The 22,985-nt window shown below is 35.6% G+C and overlaps 1 protein-coding gene across 4 annotated transcripts in view; it reads right to left on the minus strand.

Moving 5' to 3' along the window:
* Nucleotides 1-1,250: 1,250 nt before the first annotated feature.
* The window catches only part of YES1 (YES proto-oncogene 1, Src family tyrosine kinase), a 102,194-nt gene continuing 80,459 nt past the window's right edge, over nucleotides 1,251-22,985 (minus strand). Inside the window, exons 11-13 of one of the 4 annotated variants that reach the window (XR_012471987.1) lie at nucleotides 21,902-21,984; nucleotides 19,103-19,162; nucleotides 11,260-11,316 (exon numbers count right to left, since the gene is read on the minus strand). Coding sequence is in view for 2 of the 4 variants with exons in the window: in XM_074204039.1 (XP_074060140.1) it covers nucleotides 3,733-3,941; nucleotides 11,185-11,316 (341 nt within the window). In the remaining 2 variants the exon portion in view is untranslated. Of the gene's footprint in view, nucleotides 3,942-11,184; nucleotides 11,317-19,102; nucleotides 19,163-21,901; nucleotides 22,701-22,985 lie in introns of those variants that run through there. The other 3 variants (XM_074204039.1, XR_012471986.1, XM_074204040.1) reach the window with 3 other exon arrangements.

A 22,985-nucleotide genomic window follows, 5' to 3' on the forward strand; every position in this document is an offset into this window, starting at 1 on the left:
AAACGAGGAGAAATGTGGGCTGTATTGTTATTGAGAAGTTGCAATTTCTTTTTAGGACTCCAAGTCTTCCTTAAAACAAAGGTTCATGGTTTTTTATATGCTTATCTCCTTATATTTATATGAATTGTAGAAACCAAAGATCTCTGAAGAATTGAAATTGAGGAGCTCATGAAGGGAAATTGGGATGTGCAATGTGAGAATGAGCAAGCTGCCAAACAACACAATACAAATTAAGCAATTACAAAGGAAATCTGATGGTTTCCAGGGTTAAGGGTATTAAAATAATAAGAAACAGGAAGTAGTCAATTCTAGTAAGATGACACCTGCTAAATCCAAATGGATAACACATTTGTTAACAGTGAATTCATTTTTAAAAGTTACTTTTGTCAACACCAAAATGCTTTCAGAACTCTGGTCAGTACAACATCTAATCATGACTTGTGAGGACTGATGATGAAACATGCCTATTGGCATGAAAATAATAAACTATAGCTGAAGAATGAAACATGTTTAGTGAACTTTTGTATTAACTCTAATTATGTATTTTAAATAGAAGTTCTATTGGAACAGAAATGTTAAAAAAAGGAAAAATACATCGATAAATATTTTAAAAACCCCTTAATTTCCTTAAATTATTCAGTAGTAAATGGCTTTATATGGTACACCAATAAGTTAATATTATATAAGTTTTAAAAAAATAGTAAATATCAGTGGTCATTTGAAATTTCATAGCGAAATAACATAATTTTCATCATTTCTATTAAAGGAATTCTACACAGACATACACAGGGTCAAATTAGGTATTCATGTATTTTTTACTTTCAGAATATACAATTAAGTTCCTCATGGGCAGAAAGAAGTTAGTGTATCCTGCACTAATTTCAACCCTTACATATACATATCTTTGTCCAATCTTAGATGTCTATTTTTCTCACTTTGTCACACATCAAAATACACACACACACACACACACACACACACACACACACACACACACACACCCCCCACACGAAAATATTTGTGGAGGAATAATTGTGAAAAATTAAGGTGGCAAAACATATCTGAGAAAAAGAAATAGCAAGTTATTTAAATGGTTACAGATTAGAACAGGAAATAACTAACAAATCAGTTCCAAGTAATGCAAAATGTTTTAAATAAAATTAATTCAAAATAACCTTTATTTAAAACAAAAAAAAAAGATTTTATACTCACATAATTTTTGTTAGAAAGAGAACTTGAACGGCAACAAATGCATTCAAGGAGAACTTTTATTTTCAAGTGTATCCACAAAACAAGTCAATATTACAATATTTTATAAAAATATTAAGTTTTAGGCTACCATTATTCAATTTTAAAAAGTATTTGTGCTAGAGGTTTTTTTTTCTGCCAACTTCCATTTTTGGTTAGGGTAAGTTCCACATTAAGATTTTAGAGATGAAAAGTTGTTGGAAAAAATATTTAATGTATAAAGAAAATTGATTTGCTCAACAAGTTTAAAAATACATAACCATTTAAAATGAATACATATTAAGTTAGTGTTTAATTTCTTTACTATACAAATGTTATTACAAGGAACTGTTCCATTTGTTTAAAACCTAATGAATACCAGCATCATTTTTCTGGCTTTTTTTTCTTTAACAACATTAGTACATAAACATATAATTGTGTTACCCTTTTAAATGCTTAGAAAAATTACAATTTCATAGTTTACATAAAGCCCTTTAAAAGTTTGATATCACAGGTTTAGAGAAGATAAGGGAAAATAATATGATGGCACTCTTCTTAGGAAGATCCATTTGGTAGAGGGATTCATTCCTAAGTAGGTAATGTAAACATGAAAAAAATCATAATTTTTAGTACCAGAATTCTGTTGCCCATTTATTAAGATTAATTGCATTATTTGCATTAAGATTTTTCCATCACATTTTTAAAAAAAGTGACTTGAATTTCAGCCAATACCATAGCATAAATTACAATTTTCATGATTCAGGTAACAAAATTACAGACTTTATTTCCAAACTGTAGAGACATGATGTTATTGCTTAATATAAAGTATGACTGTAAAGAGAAGCTATTAAAAAACAAACAAACCATAAATGATGCCCTTCAATTATGTCTCCTTCAAAAACGACTCTTATTGCAAGGTGAACTCCTCTTATGGAATTATCTTCAAAGTCAGATTGTAAGTCACACAAGAAAATTAGCTTCATTAATTTATAGTTAAATCTCGTTTTAGGAAAAAACCCAATGAGTTAGGTTTATCATCCAATCTGATTATCCACTATATTCATTATACTTAATTCTGAACTCTGGGCTATTTCCAAAAAGCACTTTCAGCTAATAAATGACTAAGATCTGTCACTACTGGGAACGTTAAAAGAAAAGATATTTTGAAGGCAATTCCCAACCAACAATTAATTCCAAAAATGTTTGGGTAATGACAGCATTGTTGGAATAAAGGGTATATATAGTTTTTCATATTAGCTACTTTGAAGGGGACAACACACAGCTGGATTTATATTTAAAAAAATAAAGCCATGGAGCCTTATTATCTCAGTCACATTACCTATCTCTGAAATCACAGAAAATAGTTACAGTGTGGGATGTTTTGAATGCCAGAAAAGCCATGTTGTCACTATATTAGGTCAACATTAAATACTATGTCCCTCTTCCTACAACCTTTTTCAAATTTTCTTTTATCATTTTTCTCTTAAATACATCTTCCTCTGTCTGTTAAATGTTATATTCAAGAAAAGCAAAAGTGCAATCATTCAAATCCCTGAACTAGTGACATTTTTAGATTTGTGGCACCCATCACCATGAGTAGTTACATCTCACAGTACCAAATTCATTTTAAAAAATTCACTGCCTAAATATTGGCCTTTCCCCCCCTTCTTACCAACTAAAGATGAATAATTCTTCCCCTCAGATTGAAGGTATACTTTCAAGTCACAAATTGTCAACTTTTATTATCATAAACCTTATAAATACTATCACATTTCCTAGATACCTCATTATTCTGATTTGAGCTAATCAAAACATAATTAGAAGAAAAATTTCTCATACTATTTTCCAGTTACAATAAGTATTAACAGTGCATTCATTATGCTTTCCAATTCCACTGCCTGATAGCTAACATTTAATCAAGTTATACACTGTTTAGATTAATTTTTCCTCTCTCCAAAACCTGGATTATCTCAAGCAAAAGAAAAATTAAATCAATGTTGTGGATTTATCAAAAATGATAAATTTTTCTCAAAATTATGAACAGTTATAATTTTATAGTTGTGGTCCCATACCAAAAAGTTCCTTGGTTTAGAATTATACTGTAGTGTCATCCTGCATTAGTGTTTATCTTCTAGGTTTATACATAATTGCTCAACAGTTTCCCCCTAATGTTGAAATTTTTTGAGTTTGAGGGAAATTAAAAAAGGAAGGGATTTACAAACAGTAGCCTTGTTGCTATTCATTATCATGCCAACACTCATATGTCATTAGTATCTTAAAACTTCCTTTGGACCCTGAAATAAATTGGAAAATTGCATCATTGGTTCTTTAAAGTTTAACACTTGAAAAGTGGTTTTGTGCAACCATATCTGGAATTCCAGTTTGCCATGAAAAGCATGCAGAGTGGAGAAGATTTTCTTCTTTAGATTCCTTTACATAAGTGAGGAACTCTACACAAGTTCTTTACATTTTGGCAAATTTGTGCATATAGTGTAGGTTTGTGACTTATAAATTATCACCAGGCTGGTACTGTGGTTCTGTAGCAGTGAAGTAATCTTCTAAAAAGGACTGAATATATTCAAATGTTGGTCTTTCATCAGGATCCTTCTTCCAACAAAGGTTCATCATTTCATGGAGAGATTCAGGACAACCTTGAGGACAAGGCATTCTATATCCCCGTTCTACTTGTTCCAGGACTTCACGATTTACCATCCCTAAGTATAAAGAAATTTAAAGCAGTAAGTAGTAGGACAAGGGATGCAGTGGAGTGTGCTATCAAGTATTTTGGGGGGGAAAACTAACTTTAAAAACCCAACAAGAATGAAGGTAATTAACACCTTCTAAAATAAGGAAATTTCAACGAATTTTATTTAATGTATATACCTGCACTATGACATAATTTATTTTATAATACTACTGAAAGTCATTATGAATTTAATATAAACAATTTCAAAGATCTGTGGCTATACGTAACAATCTGGTTTATTTCTTGAGGATACCAATATTTTTCAGTTAAATCTTAAAATAGTGTAATACGGACAGTTTCCTCTATAACAAAAAGAACATTAAGAGAGTTTATATTTTTGGTTCTATCACTTCCAAACTTTGTGATTTTGGTTAAGTCAATAAGTTCAGCCTTAAATTTCCTTCTCAGCAGACATGCCTCAGTTTTCTCATTTGTAAAATGAGGTAGAGAAGGAGATGGTGAATCACTCCAGAATCCTTACCAAAAAACCCCAAATGGAATCACAAAGAGTTGGACATGAAACAACTGAATAACACTATTAGTAAATAAACACGAAAATTACATATACTCAATGAAATTCTGCAGTATTGCTTTAGGATGCAAGTTCAAGAAATGATAACTAATGCTCTAATTTTTGTGCTAATTTAAAGTACCACATAGTAGAAATGGAGCAGGTGGAATGTTGCTAAATAGTTTTTTTTTAGGAACTCAATACCTAAAGATTTACACTGGGGCATTTCAGTAAATTTCTTCAGGTACAATACTGTCTGCTAAAACCTCACAAGATAAATTTGGGTTTGAAACTAGAGAGTTTTCTTTTTCCTACTTATTTATTCTATTATTTTTTTTAAAAACTGGAACAATTAATTCTTTTGTCTCATATAGCTTCAGTTTTGATATACGTAAAATAAGGCTCTGGAAAATCAGAATTTGAGAAAAAAAAATTAGGATTCAAACGGATCTACTTGACTACTTTAAACCAAAATCACTCTAGCTTTTACAGATTAGCCAATAATGAGTCCCAGTTCAAGTCTCTCTAGGTCATTGGGTTTTGATGACTCAAAGTGTGAGTAAATAGCAACTGTTTCTGTTCTGGTCAGAAATCCTAAGGGTTTCCCCCCAAGCAGGCAAACCTGTCATCTTTTGCTTCATTTCTTACCTAGCCATCAATCAATGAAAGGGTGTTGTCTCAGATAAAACTGATCTGGGAATGACTTTAGATTAAAAAATGTCAACATCTCCCACTCTATCTGGGTGATCTCTAGTTGTCCTGACCTGTCTTTCCTTTATGTCGTCAGATGACCCTGGAAGAGTAAGGCTGATGACTTTGCACAGTCCAATCTCACTTATATCCAATTCATTGCAAGTTAAGACATTACCCTCCAAATGCCACTTGTCCTCTTCCAGAACAGGCCAAACAGCAACAAACAATTCCATCAAATGAGACAGTGATGCAGGGGAACCATGGGCAAGATTTCTCTGTGCCCATAGTTCCCCTGCATCAATAGAATATTTAGTACGGGGCCTAAAAATAATAGGTGCTTAATAATTCCTTATTTCCGTCCTCCCCTCCACCTTAGAGATCTTCTAATCCAACTACCCCTACCAGAGGCATGAATCTTATCCATAAGTATCCCTTAACTGAGATGATAATCTCATTATCCTTCCAAAGCAGCCCATTTTTTTTTTCAGGAGTCTGATTAATGTTGCTTTTTGTCCCATTACTCTGATTTGACCACTGTTTTTAAAAGATGCCTATCACCACTACCAGAAAAAAAATGCATACTGAAATTCTTCAAGAGATACTTCCTACAATGATGATGGCTCCTCTATGTCCTTATGCAGTTTTATGAGCCATTACTTGGTAACTAACCTTTTTGTGATTTAATCTTCTAAACTTAGCTAGGCTGAGGAAAACATTTTTAAAACTTGTTTTTAAATTTCTTCATCTGGTTCCCCCTTCATCACTTAAAGACAAAAGAAGTCATATTGCTTTACACATTTTGGTTTGGTAGGATCATCTAGATTAGTTTATACTTCTCACTGGAAAATGACATATTGTTCAGTTGTTTCAGTCATGACTCTTCATGACCCCATTTGAAGTTTTCCTGGCAAAGATAATGGATCAGTTTGCCACTTTCTTCTCCACTCATTTTATAAATGAAGAAATCTAGGCAAAAAGTTAATTAAGTAACTTGCTCATGGACATAGAGCTGGTAGGTACCTAAGGTCAGATTTGAACTCAGGAAGAAAAATATTCCAGACTCCAGGCTAGCACTCTACATACTGCATTACCTAGTTGTTCCTGTTCTTATGGTATAGCCTTAAATATTCAGGGTCACCTCTATATCATGACAAAGTATCAAAAGTAGGATTTTAATGGAGGAGGAGAATTTATGTAGCTGAAATAAAATTGTTTAAAATGACCAAATGTTTAATGTTTTAAGATAAAAAATAGTATATACTTTCCATTTTTAAATTTAATTTTAAATTTTTTTCTTTCAGTTATTTGTCTCCTGCTCCCCCCTCCCACTGAACAAGAAAACCCATATAGCAAATAAGCAAGGTTAAGCAAAGCAAATTTCTGTTATGTCCAAAATATGTTTTATTCTGTAGACTGATTTCACATTTTACAAATCAACCCATTTCTTTCAAGTCATTTTTCAAACTCCCAGGTTTGAAAATAAATGTCTGGGGGCGGAGCCAAGACAAGAAGGGATCCAGTCTTAGGAGCTCTTTGATAAAACTCATCAGCTAAGGACTCTAACCAAACTTTTGAGAGACAGAACTCACAAAGGGACCCAAGTGAGGCAGTTCTCCTACCCAAGGTAACCTGGAAAAGAGCAGAAAGGCTCTGCTCCCCAGGGTCGGAGGGGCGGCTGCCAGAGGGGTGGCCCACCAGAGCCAAAGAACTTCAGCCTCCCGGAGGCAGCCCCAGGGCACTGGGAGCCACGGCTCACAGCAGCGGGGGAGTCTCCAGAGCTGCACCCCGAGGAGCACCAGGCACAAAGTGGGGGAACAGAGGGGGACCTCTGCCAGAGCGAGCACCTGGAGCCCAGCCCTCAGGGCACACTGGGTGAAAGACCAAGCTGCTCCCTGACCCAGAAACAGAAGCAGGCGGAGCCAGTAAGCAGGAGCCCCCAGGGCATGAGCCCATTGAGCTGAGGGAGGGGAGTGGAGAGAGACTGCAGAGCTCTGTCCTCTGCCCCTGGAACAGGACTCTGGGGCTCTGACCACATTCGGATCCTGATCACAGTCTAGGCCCCCCCATAGAACAACAGGGCCCCCCACCTCAGCCCCATGGCAGAGGGGGGCGCTTATGGTCATTCACAGACCAGGAAGGAGGACAGAGCCTCACACACTGAGACCCTTGTGGGAGTGTCCCAAAAGCTCAGGAAGCACCCCAAACCAGGCCCAGGCTGGGAAAATGAGCAAGCAGAGAAACAAAAGGAAGACTATTGAGAAATATTTTGCAAATGAGCCCAAGAAGGATCAAAATACTCAGTCTGAAGATGAGGAAGCACAAGCTCCTGCATCTAAAGACTCCAAGAAAAAAACAGAAATTGGGCTTAGGCTATGACAGAGCTCAAAAAAGACTTTGAAAATCAAATGAGGGAGTTGGAAGAAAAACTGGGAAAAGAAAGGAGAGAGATGCAGGAAAAACATGAAAATGAAGTCAGCAGCTTAGTCAAGGAAATCCAAAAAAATGCTGAAGAAAATAGCATGCTAAAAACCAGCTTAGGTCAAATGGATAAAACAGTTCAAAAAGTTACTGAGGAGAAGAATGCTTTAAGAAGCAAAATTGGCCAGATGGAAAAAGAGATGAGAAAACTCTCTGAGGAGAACAAATCCTTCAGACAAAGAATAGAATTCAGGGAGATTGATGAATTTACCAGAAATCAGGAATCAATACTTCAAAACCAAAAAAATGAAAAATTAGAAGAAAATGTGAAATATCTCATTGAAAAAACAACTGACATGGAAAACAGACTTAGGAAAGATAATTTAAAAATTATTGGAATACCTGAAAGTCATGACCAGGAAAAGAGCCTTGACATCATTTTCAAAGAATTACTACAGGAAAATTGCCCTAATATTCTAGAAGCAGAGGGCAAAATAGAAATGGAGAGAATCTACTGATCCCCCCAAGAAAGAGATCCCAAAAAACCAACCCCTAGGAATATTATAGCCAAGTTCCAGAACTCCCAAGTCAAAGAGAAAATATTAAAAGCAGTCAGAAGGACACAGTTCAGATATCGTGGAACTGCAGTCAGGATCACACAGGACTTAGCAGCAACTACACTGGAAGCTCGTAGGGCTTGGAATATAATATACCGGAAGGCAAAAGAGCTTAGAATGCAGCCAAGAATGAACTACCCAGCAAGGCTGAATGTCCTCTTCCAGGGAAAAAGATGGACTTTCAATGAACCAGGGGAATTTCAAAAGTTCCTTTTTGAATGGCCAGAGCTGAACAGAAGGTTTGATCTTCAGATACAGGACTCAGGTGAAGCATGGAGATTGGAGGAGAGGGGGGGAAATATGAGGGACTTAATGAGGATGAACTGCATGTATTCCTGCATAGAAAAATGACACTGATAACACTCATATGAACCTCCTCAGTTAATAGAGCAGGTAGAAGGAGCTTTTATAGTTGAAGCACAGGAGAAAGCTGAATTCGAAGATAAAATATAGTGTAAAAATGGAGTCAATAGGAAAAAAGGGAAATGGAATGGGAGAAAGAAAAAGGAGAGGGGGAATAGTCCAAGATATTTCACGTAAGATTTTTTTTTATTACAATGAGCTATTGCAATGATATGGAAGGGGGGAGGCAAGGGGGAATGAGGGAACCTTTTCTCTCATCAGAGATGGCTAGGAGAGGAAACAGCAAATATACTCAATGGGGTATAGACATCTGGAGTAAGAAGGAGGGGGGAGCAGGGGGAAGGGGTGGGGATGTGAGTAAAGGAGGAGAGGATGGACCATGGGGGGAGAGTGGTCAGATATAACACATTTTCTTTTTTACTTCTTGCAAGGGGCTGAGATTGGAAGGCCTGCCCAGGACCATAGGGCCAGGTGGATTCTGGGCCTAAGGGGTGGTATGGGGGCTCAGGGCTTCTTGGCCCCAGGACCAGGGATCTGTCTGCTGCACCACTCAGCGACCCTACAGCAGAGTCATAGTGAAAGGAGAGAGAAAATAGAGTACATGGTAGTGGAGAAATAAGAAAGGAGGGAGTTGCGATCAGCAATGGCAACGCTGGAAAAATATGGAAGTAACTTTTGTGATGGGACTTATCATAAAGAATGAGATCCACCCACGACAGAGTTGTTGGTATTGGAACAAACACTCAGGCACATTTTTTGTTATTATTATTTGGGGGAGGGTGCAGGGCAAGTGGGGCTGGATGGCCTGCCTGGGGCCACATAGCAGGGTGATCTTTGGGTGTCTGGGGCTGGATTTGGACCCAGGTGCTCCTGGCTCAAGGGCCAATGCTCTGTCTGCCACCCAGCCACCCCTACTATTATTACTATTTTATTTTATTTTGGGTCTTTTTTCCTTTCTTTTTTTTTGGTTTTTGCAGGGCAGTGGGGATCGAGTGGCTTGTATGTCACCTGGCTGGGTGATTGTTGGGTTTATGAGGCTGGATATAGGCTTGGGTGCTCGTGGCTCCAGGGCTGGTGCTTCATCCATTGCACCACCTGGCCATACCTACAATTATTACTATTATTTTTTTTTATTTTAATTTTTTCTCTCCCCTTTACTTTTTTTGCCCAAGCAAGTCTATCTATATTCATGGGGGAAGAGGGGTATTTTGTTTACTTGTAAACAAGAATATTTTATTAATGTAAAAAAACATTTGTACAAAATGAGAATAAAAAAATAAATTGAAAATTGAAAAAAAAATAAATGTCTTCTAAAAGCATTAACTGTTTAAGAAAAACATGAATAAGATTGGCTGCCTCAAGGGAATGGGTGGTGAAATGAATTCCTTTTCAGGGGATATCTTTAAGTAAAAGGTTAGGATGAACAATTTTGTGGAACACTGCAGGCCTTATTGCCTTCCAAATATGATCCCATTATCTTCTTTTCTGAATAGAAAGTAACTTGTTTCTTTTAGTTATAAACAAGAAAGCTATGAGATATCCATACTTAAAACCCTACAACAAAAATTTCAAAATATTTTAACAAGTTTTTACAATCTTTACCTATTTATATTATTTAAAATCATGATCTCCTTTAAGTATCAGGTTCAATAAACATATGAACCTTTACTTTAAAAATTTTATAGATAATTAAGTTATAGCTTCACTATATATTTTAAGGACTTCTAAGATGCTAAACATCAAAGACAAAAATATATACTACACATTTTATTTTTACTGAAGAAAATTTTTATAATTCAATTCCTTGAAAATTGGTAAGTCATGGAGCAGACATATATAGTAACCCTATCAAGTCTGTTATCTGATTTAGAGCAAATGTTGCAGTGTTATATAGTTTCTTGGGTTGTGTGTGTGTGATTGTTTAAAGTGTGTACTTTCAATGAAGGATACACTTCAAGGATCTCCATTTTGTAGGTGCTGGGCAGTCATGTGCCAGTGCCTCTACACAAAAAGATCCTATTCCCCTTTTGTAACTTGGTAGATTAAGTTTTAAGAGCTTGTTGAAGCTTTAACCAATAAAATCATATTATATATAAATGAAACATGTAAAATAAAATGAATACAGGCAATTTTGGGGCTCGGAAGAATGACTGGATTAATTAGTAAACGTTCTGATGTTGTGTTTCTCTAGTGTTCTGAAGAGAATCAAAGAGGAGCAGGGTAGTAGATGAAAAAGGATTACATACAGAAGATAGCCTGTGCAAAGGTAGGGAGACAGGAAATGTGTGTGTGATTAACAAGGTCAGTTTGACTGTATCATAGAGTATGTGAATATTAATAATGTATAAAAATAAAAATGTAGGTTGAGGCCAGGTTGTAAAGGGTCTTAAATGTCAAACAGAAGACTTAAAAACTAATCAATCTCATCTGACATTTTGTTTCGTTCTAGGATTTCATTGGTACGGGAAAATTCCTGGCAGGGAAATTCCTAAAGGAATACAGTATATAATTTAAAAATAAGCAATATATTGCACATGTGCGCGTGCGCACACACACACACACGCAAATTATAACTGATGGAACAACCAAGACTTTAAAAGCATGCTTACCTGGATATGGCACTCTACCCTTTGTTACAAGCTCTGTTAGCAGAATTCCAAATGACCAAACATCAGATTTAATTGTGAAACGGCCATATAATGCAGCCTCAGGAGCTGTCCACTTGATTGGAAATTTGGCACCTAAAAATCAATTAAGCAAATATTTTCATAGATTTGTATAAAAAGTAGAAATTTAATTCAACAAATATTTACTACTGTTATGCATACTGTAATGTGTTATATGCTCAAAGGGATACAAAGGCAGAATCCTTGCCCTCAAGTTGCCTATAATCTAGCTTAGGAAATAATACACACAAATATCTATCATACAAAGTAACATGCTCAATTCCACAAGAGTTCTATGAATGCTTTGGTAATCTGAAAGAAGACTATATTGCTTCTAACTGATGTGACAAGAAAAGACTTCAGAAAGGAGTTAACAATTTAACTGAACTCTTTTTTCAGAAAGAGAGGTTGGGGCTGGGGTGGGGTTGTTTAAGCAAATAAAGGAGTTAACTGTATAAATACATGCCCAGAGGCTGGAAGGGTCAAGGTCTATTTTGGGAATGGCAAGTGGTTTAATTTTGCTGATGTTCAGGGCTGGTTTTTTCTTGTCCTTCCTTATCGAAGTAGACTCAACTGACATCACTATGTCAGAGACAAGTTACAGCATGTCCAACTGTAGCTGATAGATCACTATGAGCTCAGATTGCTCTTCCACAGAACCATGTGAACACCGAGAGGGATTCTCTACACTTACGCATCTCACTGAGCACAGCACCCTCTCTGAAGTTACACCATGCTGGGCAGGCATGCACCAGTGCCAGTCTTTCCCATGATGCACAATTAATTCCAAAATTCTTAAGAGACACCTCCAGGGTATCCTTGTATCGTTCTTCTCACTCCTCTGTGAATGCTCCTGTATGAGTTCCTCATAAAAGTTTTTTTTGGCAAGTGTATACTTGATGCTCTAACAATGTGACCAGTCCATCATAGTTGCACCTTCTGTAGTAATGTTGGACTCTTAAGCAGTTTAGCTCAAGAAAGGACCTCAGTGTGGTATCTTCTCCTGCCAGGTGATCTTCAGAATCTTCCTTAAAACAATATAAATGGAAAGGATAGATTTCCTGACATGGTGCTGGAAGATTGTCCAGGTTTCACAGGCAAATAGCAATGAGATTAGCACAACGTATGTAGACCTTTCAGTTTGGTAGTCTCTCCCATACTTTCTTTTGGAGCCTCCCAAAAACTGAGCTAGCTCTGGCAATGCCTGTGTCAACCTCACTGTTAATATGTTCCTCCTTGAAAGGACACTACCAAGATAAGTGAACTTATCCACAGAATTCAAAACTTCTCCATTTGCTATAATCGATGGTTCCACATATGGATGATGTGGTGCTGGCTGATGGAGCAACTGTGTTTTCTTGGTATTAATCATTAGGCCAAAATTACCACAAGCAGTAGCAGTAGGGAAGTAATCCATGCTTTGTTGTATCTCAGCTTAAGAGGCTGCACTGACTGCACAATCATCTGCAAACAGAAGATCATGCACCAAGTTGAAGAATTTGCCATTAGTGCGGTAGCTGATCTTGAGGTCATGTTCATCCTCAGTGAAATGTTTGATAACATGGCTGAAAACATCTTGCTAAAATACTCAGGGCAAAGGGAATAGGGGGAGATTAGGTCTAGAAAAATCATCTGATTCCTTGTGTAGAAGCCCAAATGCTCTGCTAAAGAATCAGTACCCTAAGGGAGCTTAAGTTTTTAAGAAGAAGATAACATATAAGGAAGCTAAAAAGAAAGGGGAAGGAAGAGAATATGGAGGAATCCAAATGTATACAGCCTGGTAGGAAATGAAAAGATGACTGGTTAATTTGCATACTCTTTGACCCAGAAATACTACTTCTAGGTGATACCTGAGAGATTAAAAACAGGAAATAAACCTTTATCAACAAAAATATTCATTACAATTCTCTTTGTGGTGGAAATGGGGCTCTATATGAATGCAATGTAATACTACTGAACTGTAAGGTATTATGAAAAGGACATTTTTAGAGAAACCTGAGAACTCATAAACCGATGCAAACTAAAGTGAACAAAAAAGGAAGAACAATTTACACAGTAAAAACAATGAAAAGAAAAAAATTTGTAAGACTAAGAACTTCAATTAATATAATTAACAGCAATCTTGATACCAGAGTTTCAAGATGAAATATAACATCTACCTTCTGATGAGAGGTAATACATAGAAGAAGCAGATTGAGACACAAATATTTTGTGAGACATCTATACATTATATATACATACACACACAGATAACTAGAGAGAAAGTAAGCGAGAATGGGAGCAAGAGCGAGAGCAAGAGCAAGAACGAGAGTGAGAGACAGACAAGACAGACGGTCATTGACTATGCATAATTGTTACAAGGGTTTTGTTTTTCTTTTTCCAAGGACAGAGGTAAGAGAAAAATAGATTTCTGTTCATTAAAAAAAATGGAATTAACTGAAAAACATTTTAAAAAGTTTTGATTATGCAGGAGTCAAAGGATAGGAAGGGATAAAGAAAGATGTCAACACGATGTCCTCTGAATCAAGTCTGATTCTCACTTCTTTTAATTAATTCAGTAGTTTTATATTGCCACCTGAATAAAGCTGAAGATCCTTACTTAGTCATTTACAGTGAGTCACTCCTCTAACTTTTCAGCTTTATTGCATATTAATCTTTACCATATGTACTAAATTAGGTCATAACTGAAATGGATCATTCTCCACTTCTAATACACATTACATGCCATCCTATTTCCAAATGCCTTTATACTATGTTGTTTCCTAATTGTGACATATCTTTCCCCCAAAAATCACCTGCCAAAATCACATCAATTCATTAAAAATCAGTTCCCATACAATCTCCATTATATATTCTTCCTTAATCATCCTAATCAGTAACAATTCTTTTAACTTCTGACAAGTTCGGTATTTGTTATCAACCTTCTTCTTATACTTATATGTATCATAAGTTCCTATTAGATACCAGCTACTTGAGGATAATTCCTCCAACAACTAATGCTGTACACTGCACATGGTAACTTAACTAGAACATTTACATAAAGGTTTAAGGACAGAAAATTACCTTATGCATTATTTCATTTGATGCTCATAAAGAGCCTGTGAGATAGGTACTATTATTTTATAAATGGGAAAACAGAGGCTAAGATTTGCTCAGGATTACAGTGTAGTGACAGAAGCAGAATTCAAACTAGAGTCTGCCACTTGATCCACTATGTCATCCTAGCTTAGAAATAATGCATCAATAAAATTTAATATTGTAAAAAGTTAAAACTCTTATACATGCACAAGTGATCCCATTCAATTCCATCTTCTCTAAGAGACAATTCCCCACTATCACCACCACTTATATTCAATCTTTTACTATCCTCTAACCTCACAAAACACTTTCATTTAATGCAATCATCTCACTATTATTTCACCTCTCTCCTTCCATTTGTGATTAAACTCCTTGAAATAACGAACAATCAATCCTTCCACTTTTTCAGTTTGTTCAGTCTGGATCTGAATTATCATTCAACCAGAACTGCTTTCTCCAAAGTTACTAATGACTTCCTGCATGACCACATGCAATGGCATTTTCCAATCCTCATCCTTCCTGATCTCTTTGTAGTCTTTGACTACATCCTCCTGCCCTTGATATTCTTTTTTGTTTATATTTTTTGTAAGGCAAATGGGGTTAAGTGGCTTGCCCAAGGCCACACAGCTAGGTAATTATTAAGTGTCTGAGACCGCATTTGAACCCAGGTACTCCTGACTCCAAGGCCAGTGCTTTATCCACTACGCCACCTAGCCGCCCCTGATATTCTTTTTTCTTTAGGTTTTCATGGTACTCTTCTCTCTTCCTCCTCCTCCTCCTAACAATGCTTCTCAGTCTCCTTTACTGAAATTTCATCCAGGCCACACATGTAAACAGTAGTTGTCCTACAGAACTCTGATCTCTCTTCTCTTCTCCTTTTATGCCAGGAATCAACAAATTATAGACTGAGGTCTGGCAAACTTATAATGAATTTTACATTCAATTAAATACCATAAAATTTTATTTAAAAGTATGAAAATCATTCTGAACTCTGAGTATAAAAACAGATGGGTCATGGTCTTCAGGAGGTCATCTGTCCTTCCTTGCTTCATATAATATTTGGTGATCTCATTAGTTCAGATGTATTCAAATTATCATCTAAACACTGATCTTCAAGTTTACATCTTCAACTGCCTTTCAGATATTTTGAGGCGGATGTCCAGTATACATCTTAAATTTAACATGTCCATAATGGAGTTCATTAGTTTCCCGTCCAAACCTTCCCCTTTTCTGAATTTCCCTAGTGTTGTCAGGGATATTGCCATTTTCCTTGTCACCCAGGCTAGTATCAACTTCAAACTTTCATTTTTTCTCATGCCACCCCCTCCCCCAATCCAGTATCAGTGCATGTTGATTTTATCTTTATAACATCTCTCACATATGGCCTTCCTTGATATTGCCAGCATTACATTGCAGGCCTATCACCTTTCCTTGACTCTTGTAATAATCTCCTCCTTCACCCAAGTATTATCTGTTCCTTTTAAATAACAGATCTAAGACATACACACCCACACTCACACTGGCTCCCTATTACCTCCAGAAATACAAATCCCCCTATCTCATATTCAAAATCTTTCATAACTCCCTTTGTCTCCCCCAAACCTTCTTACACCAAAAATCATGACACCATCAATATATTCTGTAATCCATAGACATTGAGCTACTTGCTTTCCTTGAACAATCCATCTCTCAACTCAACATTTTCACTAACTCTTTCGCTTGCCTGAAATCTTCTTCCTCCTTTCCTTATCTCTGCCTCCTGACTTCCCCTTCACGTTCCTACTAAAATTTTCTTTCTTCTAGCCTTTCCCAATCTCCTTTCTTATAAAAACTTATAAATAAACCAGGGTCAAAGGAAATAATTGTGAGGCAGGTCTATTTGTTGTACTGAATTTTATAAACAAATCATTATATCTATGACAGCTATATAGGTAGCTAGCTGGGGTGCATAGAGAGTCAGAAAGGACAGAATTCAAAAATCCAACCCCAGACATTTACTAGCTGTGTGATCCTAGGTAAGGAACTGTACTTAAGGTGTATGCCTTAGTTTCCTCATTGGTAAAATGAGAATAATAGCATATATCTTATAGGGTTATTTTGAGAATCAAAATGAGATATTTGTAAAACACATCAGCACATTGCCTGGAAACTGTAAGCTACATAAATAGCTGTTCCCTCTCTATGAATCCCATCAGCCTTGGTCCTGTACTTTATCACCACCACTAAGCCATGAATTCAACTCAACAGCTCCTCATTTCTTAACAGGCTGTATGTTCTACACTGTGACTTGTCTGATTTTTCTAACTTGCTTCTCTTCTCCCTCTCCCTCTACTTTCCAACTTCCTTTCAGGTGTTGTCTTGCTCCATTCTATGTAAGTTCCTTGAGAGCATGGATTTTCTTTTTTCATATTTGTACCCAGCATTTGGCACAGTGCCTACATAGAGGCTAAACAAATGTTTACTGACTGACTGATCTGGGGAGCATTCAGTTCAATAAAAATTAATTAACTACAAATATCAATTACCAACAAACATTAATTACCTACAACAAGTGCTTTATGTTACAAAAATGAAAAAAAGACCATTCTTCAAGGAATTTACAGTCAAGCAAGGAGTTTCAACATAGGGGCCAGTAACTTGTTCTTTTTTATTTTGATAACTCTACTTCTATACTTGGTTTCCTTTGTAATCTTTGTACTGTATTTTTACATTTAAAAACATTATTCTAAGAAGAGGTCCATAGGCGTTGTCTGATTTCCAAAGTGTCTCCATGACAAAAAAATCAGGTTAAGAATTTCTGATTCTGTAGCTAGAAAAGTAGGAAGGAAAAGGGATATTTTACAGAAAATTTAATTACATAAAAATGTAATACTAAATTCTAAGGGCAGAAATGCAAACCAAAATGGAATATGACATCCCAGGAGGGAAAGATTATTTTTCAATACAGTAAAAAGTAAAAGATTTTGTAGAGAGTACCCTATATGCTCAAAAGGAAAAGAAAAATCTCAAAAGAGACAAAGAGGAAGACATTTAGATGTGAAAGAAAGCATGTACAAAAGCAGAGAGCAGTAGAGGTCAAGACAAGAATCAGGGAACAGAGTTAAATCTAGTTTAAGCAGAATATAACATTTAAAAGAAGGATTAAAAAGATGGTTTGGAACCAGATAACGGAGTTCTATAGCTGGAGAGGAGTTAAGAAGTCAACATCGTATAGTGAATAGAGTCCTGAGATGAAGAGTTAGGAGTTAGCACACTGTGGATTCAAATCATGCCTCAGATATGATACATTTATGTTCTTAGATAAGTCACTAAACATCTCTTAGTTTGTTTTCCTCATTTTAAAATAACAGAACCAAGCTGGGGTTGTCATGAGGGTGAAATGGGACAATAATGTAATAATGTAAAGTTTTTCCAAACATTAAATAACCACATAAATGATGCTTATTACTAGCTAGTATTATCTGCCCATCAAGCAATGAGAATTTGAAGACTTGTAAATATGAGAGTTAAGTATATCATAGCTACAGATTAGGAAGACTAACAAAGATAAGATGAATTTGAGAAGACTGGAAGCAGGGGAACCAGGAAAAACTGTTACCTTATTAGTCCATGTGAATACTGATAACCGATCTAAATTTTAAGTGGGAGTAGAAATGACGAAAAGAGGGGCGACTAGGCGGTGTAGTGGACAAAGCACTGGCCCTGGAGTCAGGAGTACCTGGGTTCAAATCTGGTCTCAGACACTTAATAATTACCTAGCTGTGTGGCCTTGGGCAAGCCACTTAACCCCATTTGCCTTACAAAAAACAAAACAAAACAAAAAAAGAAATGATGAAAAGAATGCAGGTAACATTATGAAAGTATGATAGAACTGGATTTATGATTTGAAAAACAGCAGTTAAAATTACCTCAATGATTTTAGATCAGAGTGATAGAGAAAATTTATCATCCAAAAATATTTTACCTTTCCCTACATTTTATGCATTGACATTTTTCTTGTAAAAGGTACTAATGGTACTAATCTATAGTAGTAATGGTACTGATCTATGAACTACCAGTATTAACTATAGTTAAAAAGTTTGATAAAATTATTTTATAAATCTATAGGAATACAAGTTTCATTATTTTATAGTTCCTTTACAGTTAGTTCTATTTCTTTTTAAAGCTGAGACTTGGATAATATAAAGACTATTCATCTTCTGTTAGCATGTTCTGTTAGCAAGATTATTGTATTTCTGAAGACATCTCTTTTTTATGTTCACAGTTTTGGTAGCAACTAACTGAATAGGCTTATTCTGATAATTTTTTTTATTTCTTCTATTTTTGTTATGATTTCATTTTGATCTTTGTGTTTTCTATCCTCGATTAATCAGGTTAACTAAAGATTTAGCAATTTTATCACTCATTTCTGAGAATCAATTTTTAGTTGTATTTATCAATAAATCTCAATCATTTAATATTTATTAAGTGCCTGACATGTGCCAGTAATATAAAAAACAGTATCCCAGAAATTTTGCTATTTTTTTTTACATAATTATTGATTCTGTTTGTTCTTTGACTCAATTCATTCATTATTTAGGATTTCATTGTTAAAAGACAGACCCAAATGAAGACTTATTTGCTCAGTGGTTTTTCGGACAAGTCCAACTCTTCATGGGTTGCTATGTGGCACAGTAGAGGACCTGGCTTGGAGTCAGAAAGACTAATCTTTCTGAATTCAAATATGACTTCAGACATATATTTGTTGTATGACCCTGGGTTAAGTCACTTAACTCTGTTTTACCTCAGTTTTCTCTTCTGTAAATTGAGCTGGAGAAGGAAATGGCAACCCACACTTCAGTATCTGCAAAGAACATGTCAAATGGGGTCACAAAGAGTTAGACACAACTGAAAAATGACTGAACAACTTTTGTTTGTGATCCTTGAATTGATTACTATTTTAATTGTCTTACAGTCTATAAAAATATATCTATTATTTTTACATGTTTGCAACATCTCTTTTTCTGAATACATAGTTAATTTTTGTAAAAGTTGTACAATAAATATGTACATTTTTAGCTGCACCATTTAGAAAAATGCCACAAATCTTTTACTTCCCAGTTTCTCCAGCAATTTGCTTACTTTTTTCCTTTTTGTTTATATTTGTAAGAGCTATCCAAAAACAAAGGAAAAAAATCCTGCCAATATTTTACTACTATCTATATATTCTTACATATTAGGTAATTTTTTTCTTTATGAATTTAGATTAGATGATAAAATATCTTGCAGCATAATGTGGTTTATCTCTTTTTGTTATAATTTTATTTTTGTTTCCTCAAAAAAGAATGATGGCAATAGCTGCTTTTTTTTGGATTCACCAGAATTATAGACCAATGCCATTAATGAATACTGACACAAAAATTCTAAATACAATCATGTAGGCCTATATATTAACCCATTCAAGAAATCATTCATTATAACCAAGTTGAATTTATAATAAGGATGCAAGGATGTTTCAAAATTACAAAAGCAAACAACATAAATAATCTAATTAAAAACAAAACTTCCAAAAACCAGACAGTTATCTCAATAGATGGAGGAAAAAGTGTTTGACAAAGTACAACACTTCATTTGTGCCAAAAACCTGACAAGGCATAAGTACAAAGAGACTTTTAATTTCATAAAAGGTATTTAACCCAAAGTCCTATCATATACTTTTACTCAGATATGATACATTATATCCATATATACATATAGGAGTAAAAGACCATTCTCCTCACCACTATTTGATATAGTTCTGGAAATTCTAACAATAGCAATAAGACATAGGCAAAAAGGAGATAAAGTTATTGATGATATAATCGTTTACTTAACCCTCAGAAATCATGAAAATTATCAATTGAGACAAGAACCTCAACAAAGTTGAACTTCAACTATATAAACTCAAAGCTCACTAGCATTTATATATAATATCAATAAAATCTGAAACACAACAACAGAAAAGGTTAATTCCAGTACAAATAACTATGAAAAGCATTAAATATTTGGGGAAATCTATCTAATAAGGCATATAAAATACTTGTAGAGATTCAATTATGAAATGCTCCTTTAAACAGAGGACTACTGAGTGTTCATGGTTGTGCTGTGCCAAGATGACACTCAAGTTAATTTACAATTTTAATGCAATACCAAATTATGAAAAGTAAACTTTACAGAACTTTGATAAAATAGCAAATTTCATTTGAAAAAATAAAAGGTTATAGACTATTAAGAAAAATAGTGAAAAGAGGTAGGTATGAAAGGGGAAAAAGAGGAAATAGTATTTCCAAGTCTCAAATAGTAACTATCAAAATCATCTTATATTGGTTTTAACAAAAAAAAAGGGGGGGTGAGGAAGAGTAGTAGATCAGTGAAACATTACATAAGGGAGAATAAGAAACAACAGAATTCAATAAATTAGTGTTTGACAACCTAGAAAATATAAATTAGGAAAACTGCTGGAAAAACTGAAAAGCAGTCTGGCAGAAATAAGGTTTAGAGAAACACTTTACACCATATTATTCAATTTATTTTCTAATTGAATATATAAGCCTTAAAATTAAATATCATGAAAAATTAGAAAAGCAAATCATTTCCTTTTCATAGTAAGAGGCAGGAGATGCATTGTTTTTTTTTTCCCATTGAAGAGGAGATGCATTCTTGATCAAATAATGGATACAAAAGAACCAAATCACATGAAACTGAAGGCTTCTTTTGGGAAATGAGAAAAATAATCTTTGCATCAAATTTCTGTGATAAAGGTTTTGATACATAAACAATTAACACATAAACATATGCCAGAAGTCGTTCCCCAAAAGATAGTCAAAGGTCATGAACAGTGTCAAGAGATGATCCAGTTTCATAGAGAGTAAAGGATAGCTGAATGGATAGCATGCTCCATTGATATCAATGTATTTTCTTTTTTCTTTATTTTTTGCAAGGCAATGGGATTAAGTGACCTACCCAAGGTCACACAGCTACATAATTAAGTTTCTGAGGCTAAATGTGAACTCAGGTCCTTCTGATTCCAGGACCAGTGTTCTATTCACTGTGTGTTCAAGAAGACTTCTAGAACTTTGGTGTGAGGACTGCCGAGCCCTCTTCAGGGTACCTTTCTACCTTTGATGTCCACCTGAGTCACCTAACTCTCACCTGTGGCTCCAAGAAGCCGTGGCATGCACAACTGCCCCACCCTGGTAAACCATTTTGGCAGGTGGGCTAAACCAGGTAGAGGGTAACCAAGGAAGTCTCAAATTCATCAGTGAGAAATGGGGATGTCTATCCCAAGCATGTGAAGTCTTCCACTGGTGGAATGGGTGGAGGAGAGCAATTCATTCCAATGGCCATGAAGCCAGTTGAAGCAGGTGCTATGGTGTGCACAGAACTTGATTACACATTGAAGATGTCAAGGTCATCCACTGCATCTAGAGCCTCGACTTTGTCTTGCTATGTTGGATAATGATGACAAGAGAGTGAAGCAGTTGATTTCGTGCAGCTCCACACCATTTAAATCCACTTTATGCACGCAACAAGACATCACTCATAACTGGACAAGTTCACTTACCTTGGCAGTGTCCTTTCCGGGAGGTACACATTGTCAATGATGTTGTTGATTGCATTGCCAGAGCTAGCTCAGTATTTGGGAGGCTCCGAAAGAAAGTGTGGGAGAGAAGAGTATTAGACTCACCACAAAACTGAAGGTCTACAGAGCAGATGAGCTGACCTATATGCCTGTGAAACCTGGACAGTCTACCAAGACCATGTCAGGAAACTGAAATGCTTCTGTTTAAATTGTCTTAGGAAGATTCTGAAGATCACCTGGCAGGAGAAGATACCAGATACTGAGATCCTTTCTCAAGCTAAACTGCCTAGCATTCCAACATTACTCCAGAGAGTGAAGCTATGATGGGCTGGACACATTTTTACAAACCCAGACGTACACTTGTCAAAAATACTATTTTATGGAGAACTCACAAAGGGCCAGTGCTCACAAGGAGGTGAACAAAAGTGATATCGAGACACCCTGAAGATCTCACTGAAGAACTTTAGAACTGATTGATTGTACAGCATGGGAGACACTGGCACAGGACCACCCAGCATGAAGTGTCCTCATAGAGGGTGCTGCACTCTATGAGAAGGGCAGAATTAAAGCAGTTCAAAAGAAATGTGACACACTTAAGTTTAGAGTACCCACCCCAGGTGTTCACTTGGACTATTTGTGCTCAACCTGTGGTAGAGCCTTCTGAATTCATATTTGTCTGATCAGTCACAATAGGATACACTGTAATTTGCCTCAAACATAGTGATGTCATTTTGGTCTTCAATAACGAAGGACAAGAACCAACCAATTCCAGAGGAGAACACTGATAAGAAGAAAGTCTCCATTAGAAATCAAAATATTTATAATAGCACTTTTTTTTATAGCAAAGAACTAAAAACAAAGTAGATTACACTAATTGTTGATGGCTAAACAAACTCTGGCACTAGAAGTTAATGGAAATTTTATGGTATCGTAAGAAATGATGAATACAGGAAAATATCTACATCAAATGATGCAAAACGAAATATGTAGAGCTAGAAAATAATATACACAAAGCCTAAAAGAAATTAAAAAAATCAAAAGTGTATGCTACAAAATTAAAAACAAT

This window comes from Macrotis lagotis, chromosome X (genome assembly GCF_037893015.1).
Source record: "Macrotis lagotis isolate mMagLag1 chromosome X, bilby.v1.9.chrom.fasta, whole genome shotgun sequence".
NCBI classification, from domain to species: domain Eukaryota; kingdom Metazoa; phylum Chordata; class Mammalia; order Peramelemorphia; family Peramelidae; genus Macrotis; species Macrotis lagotis.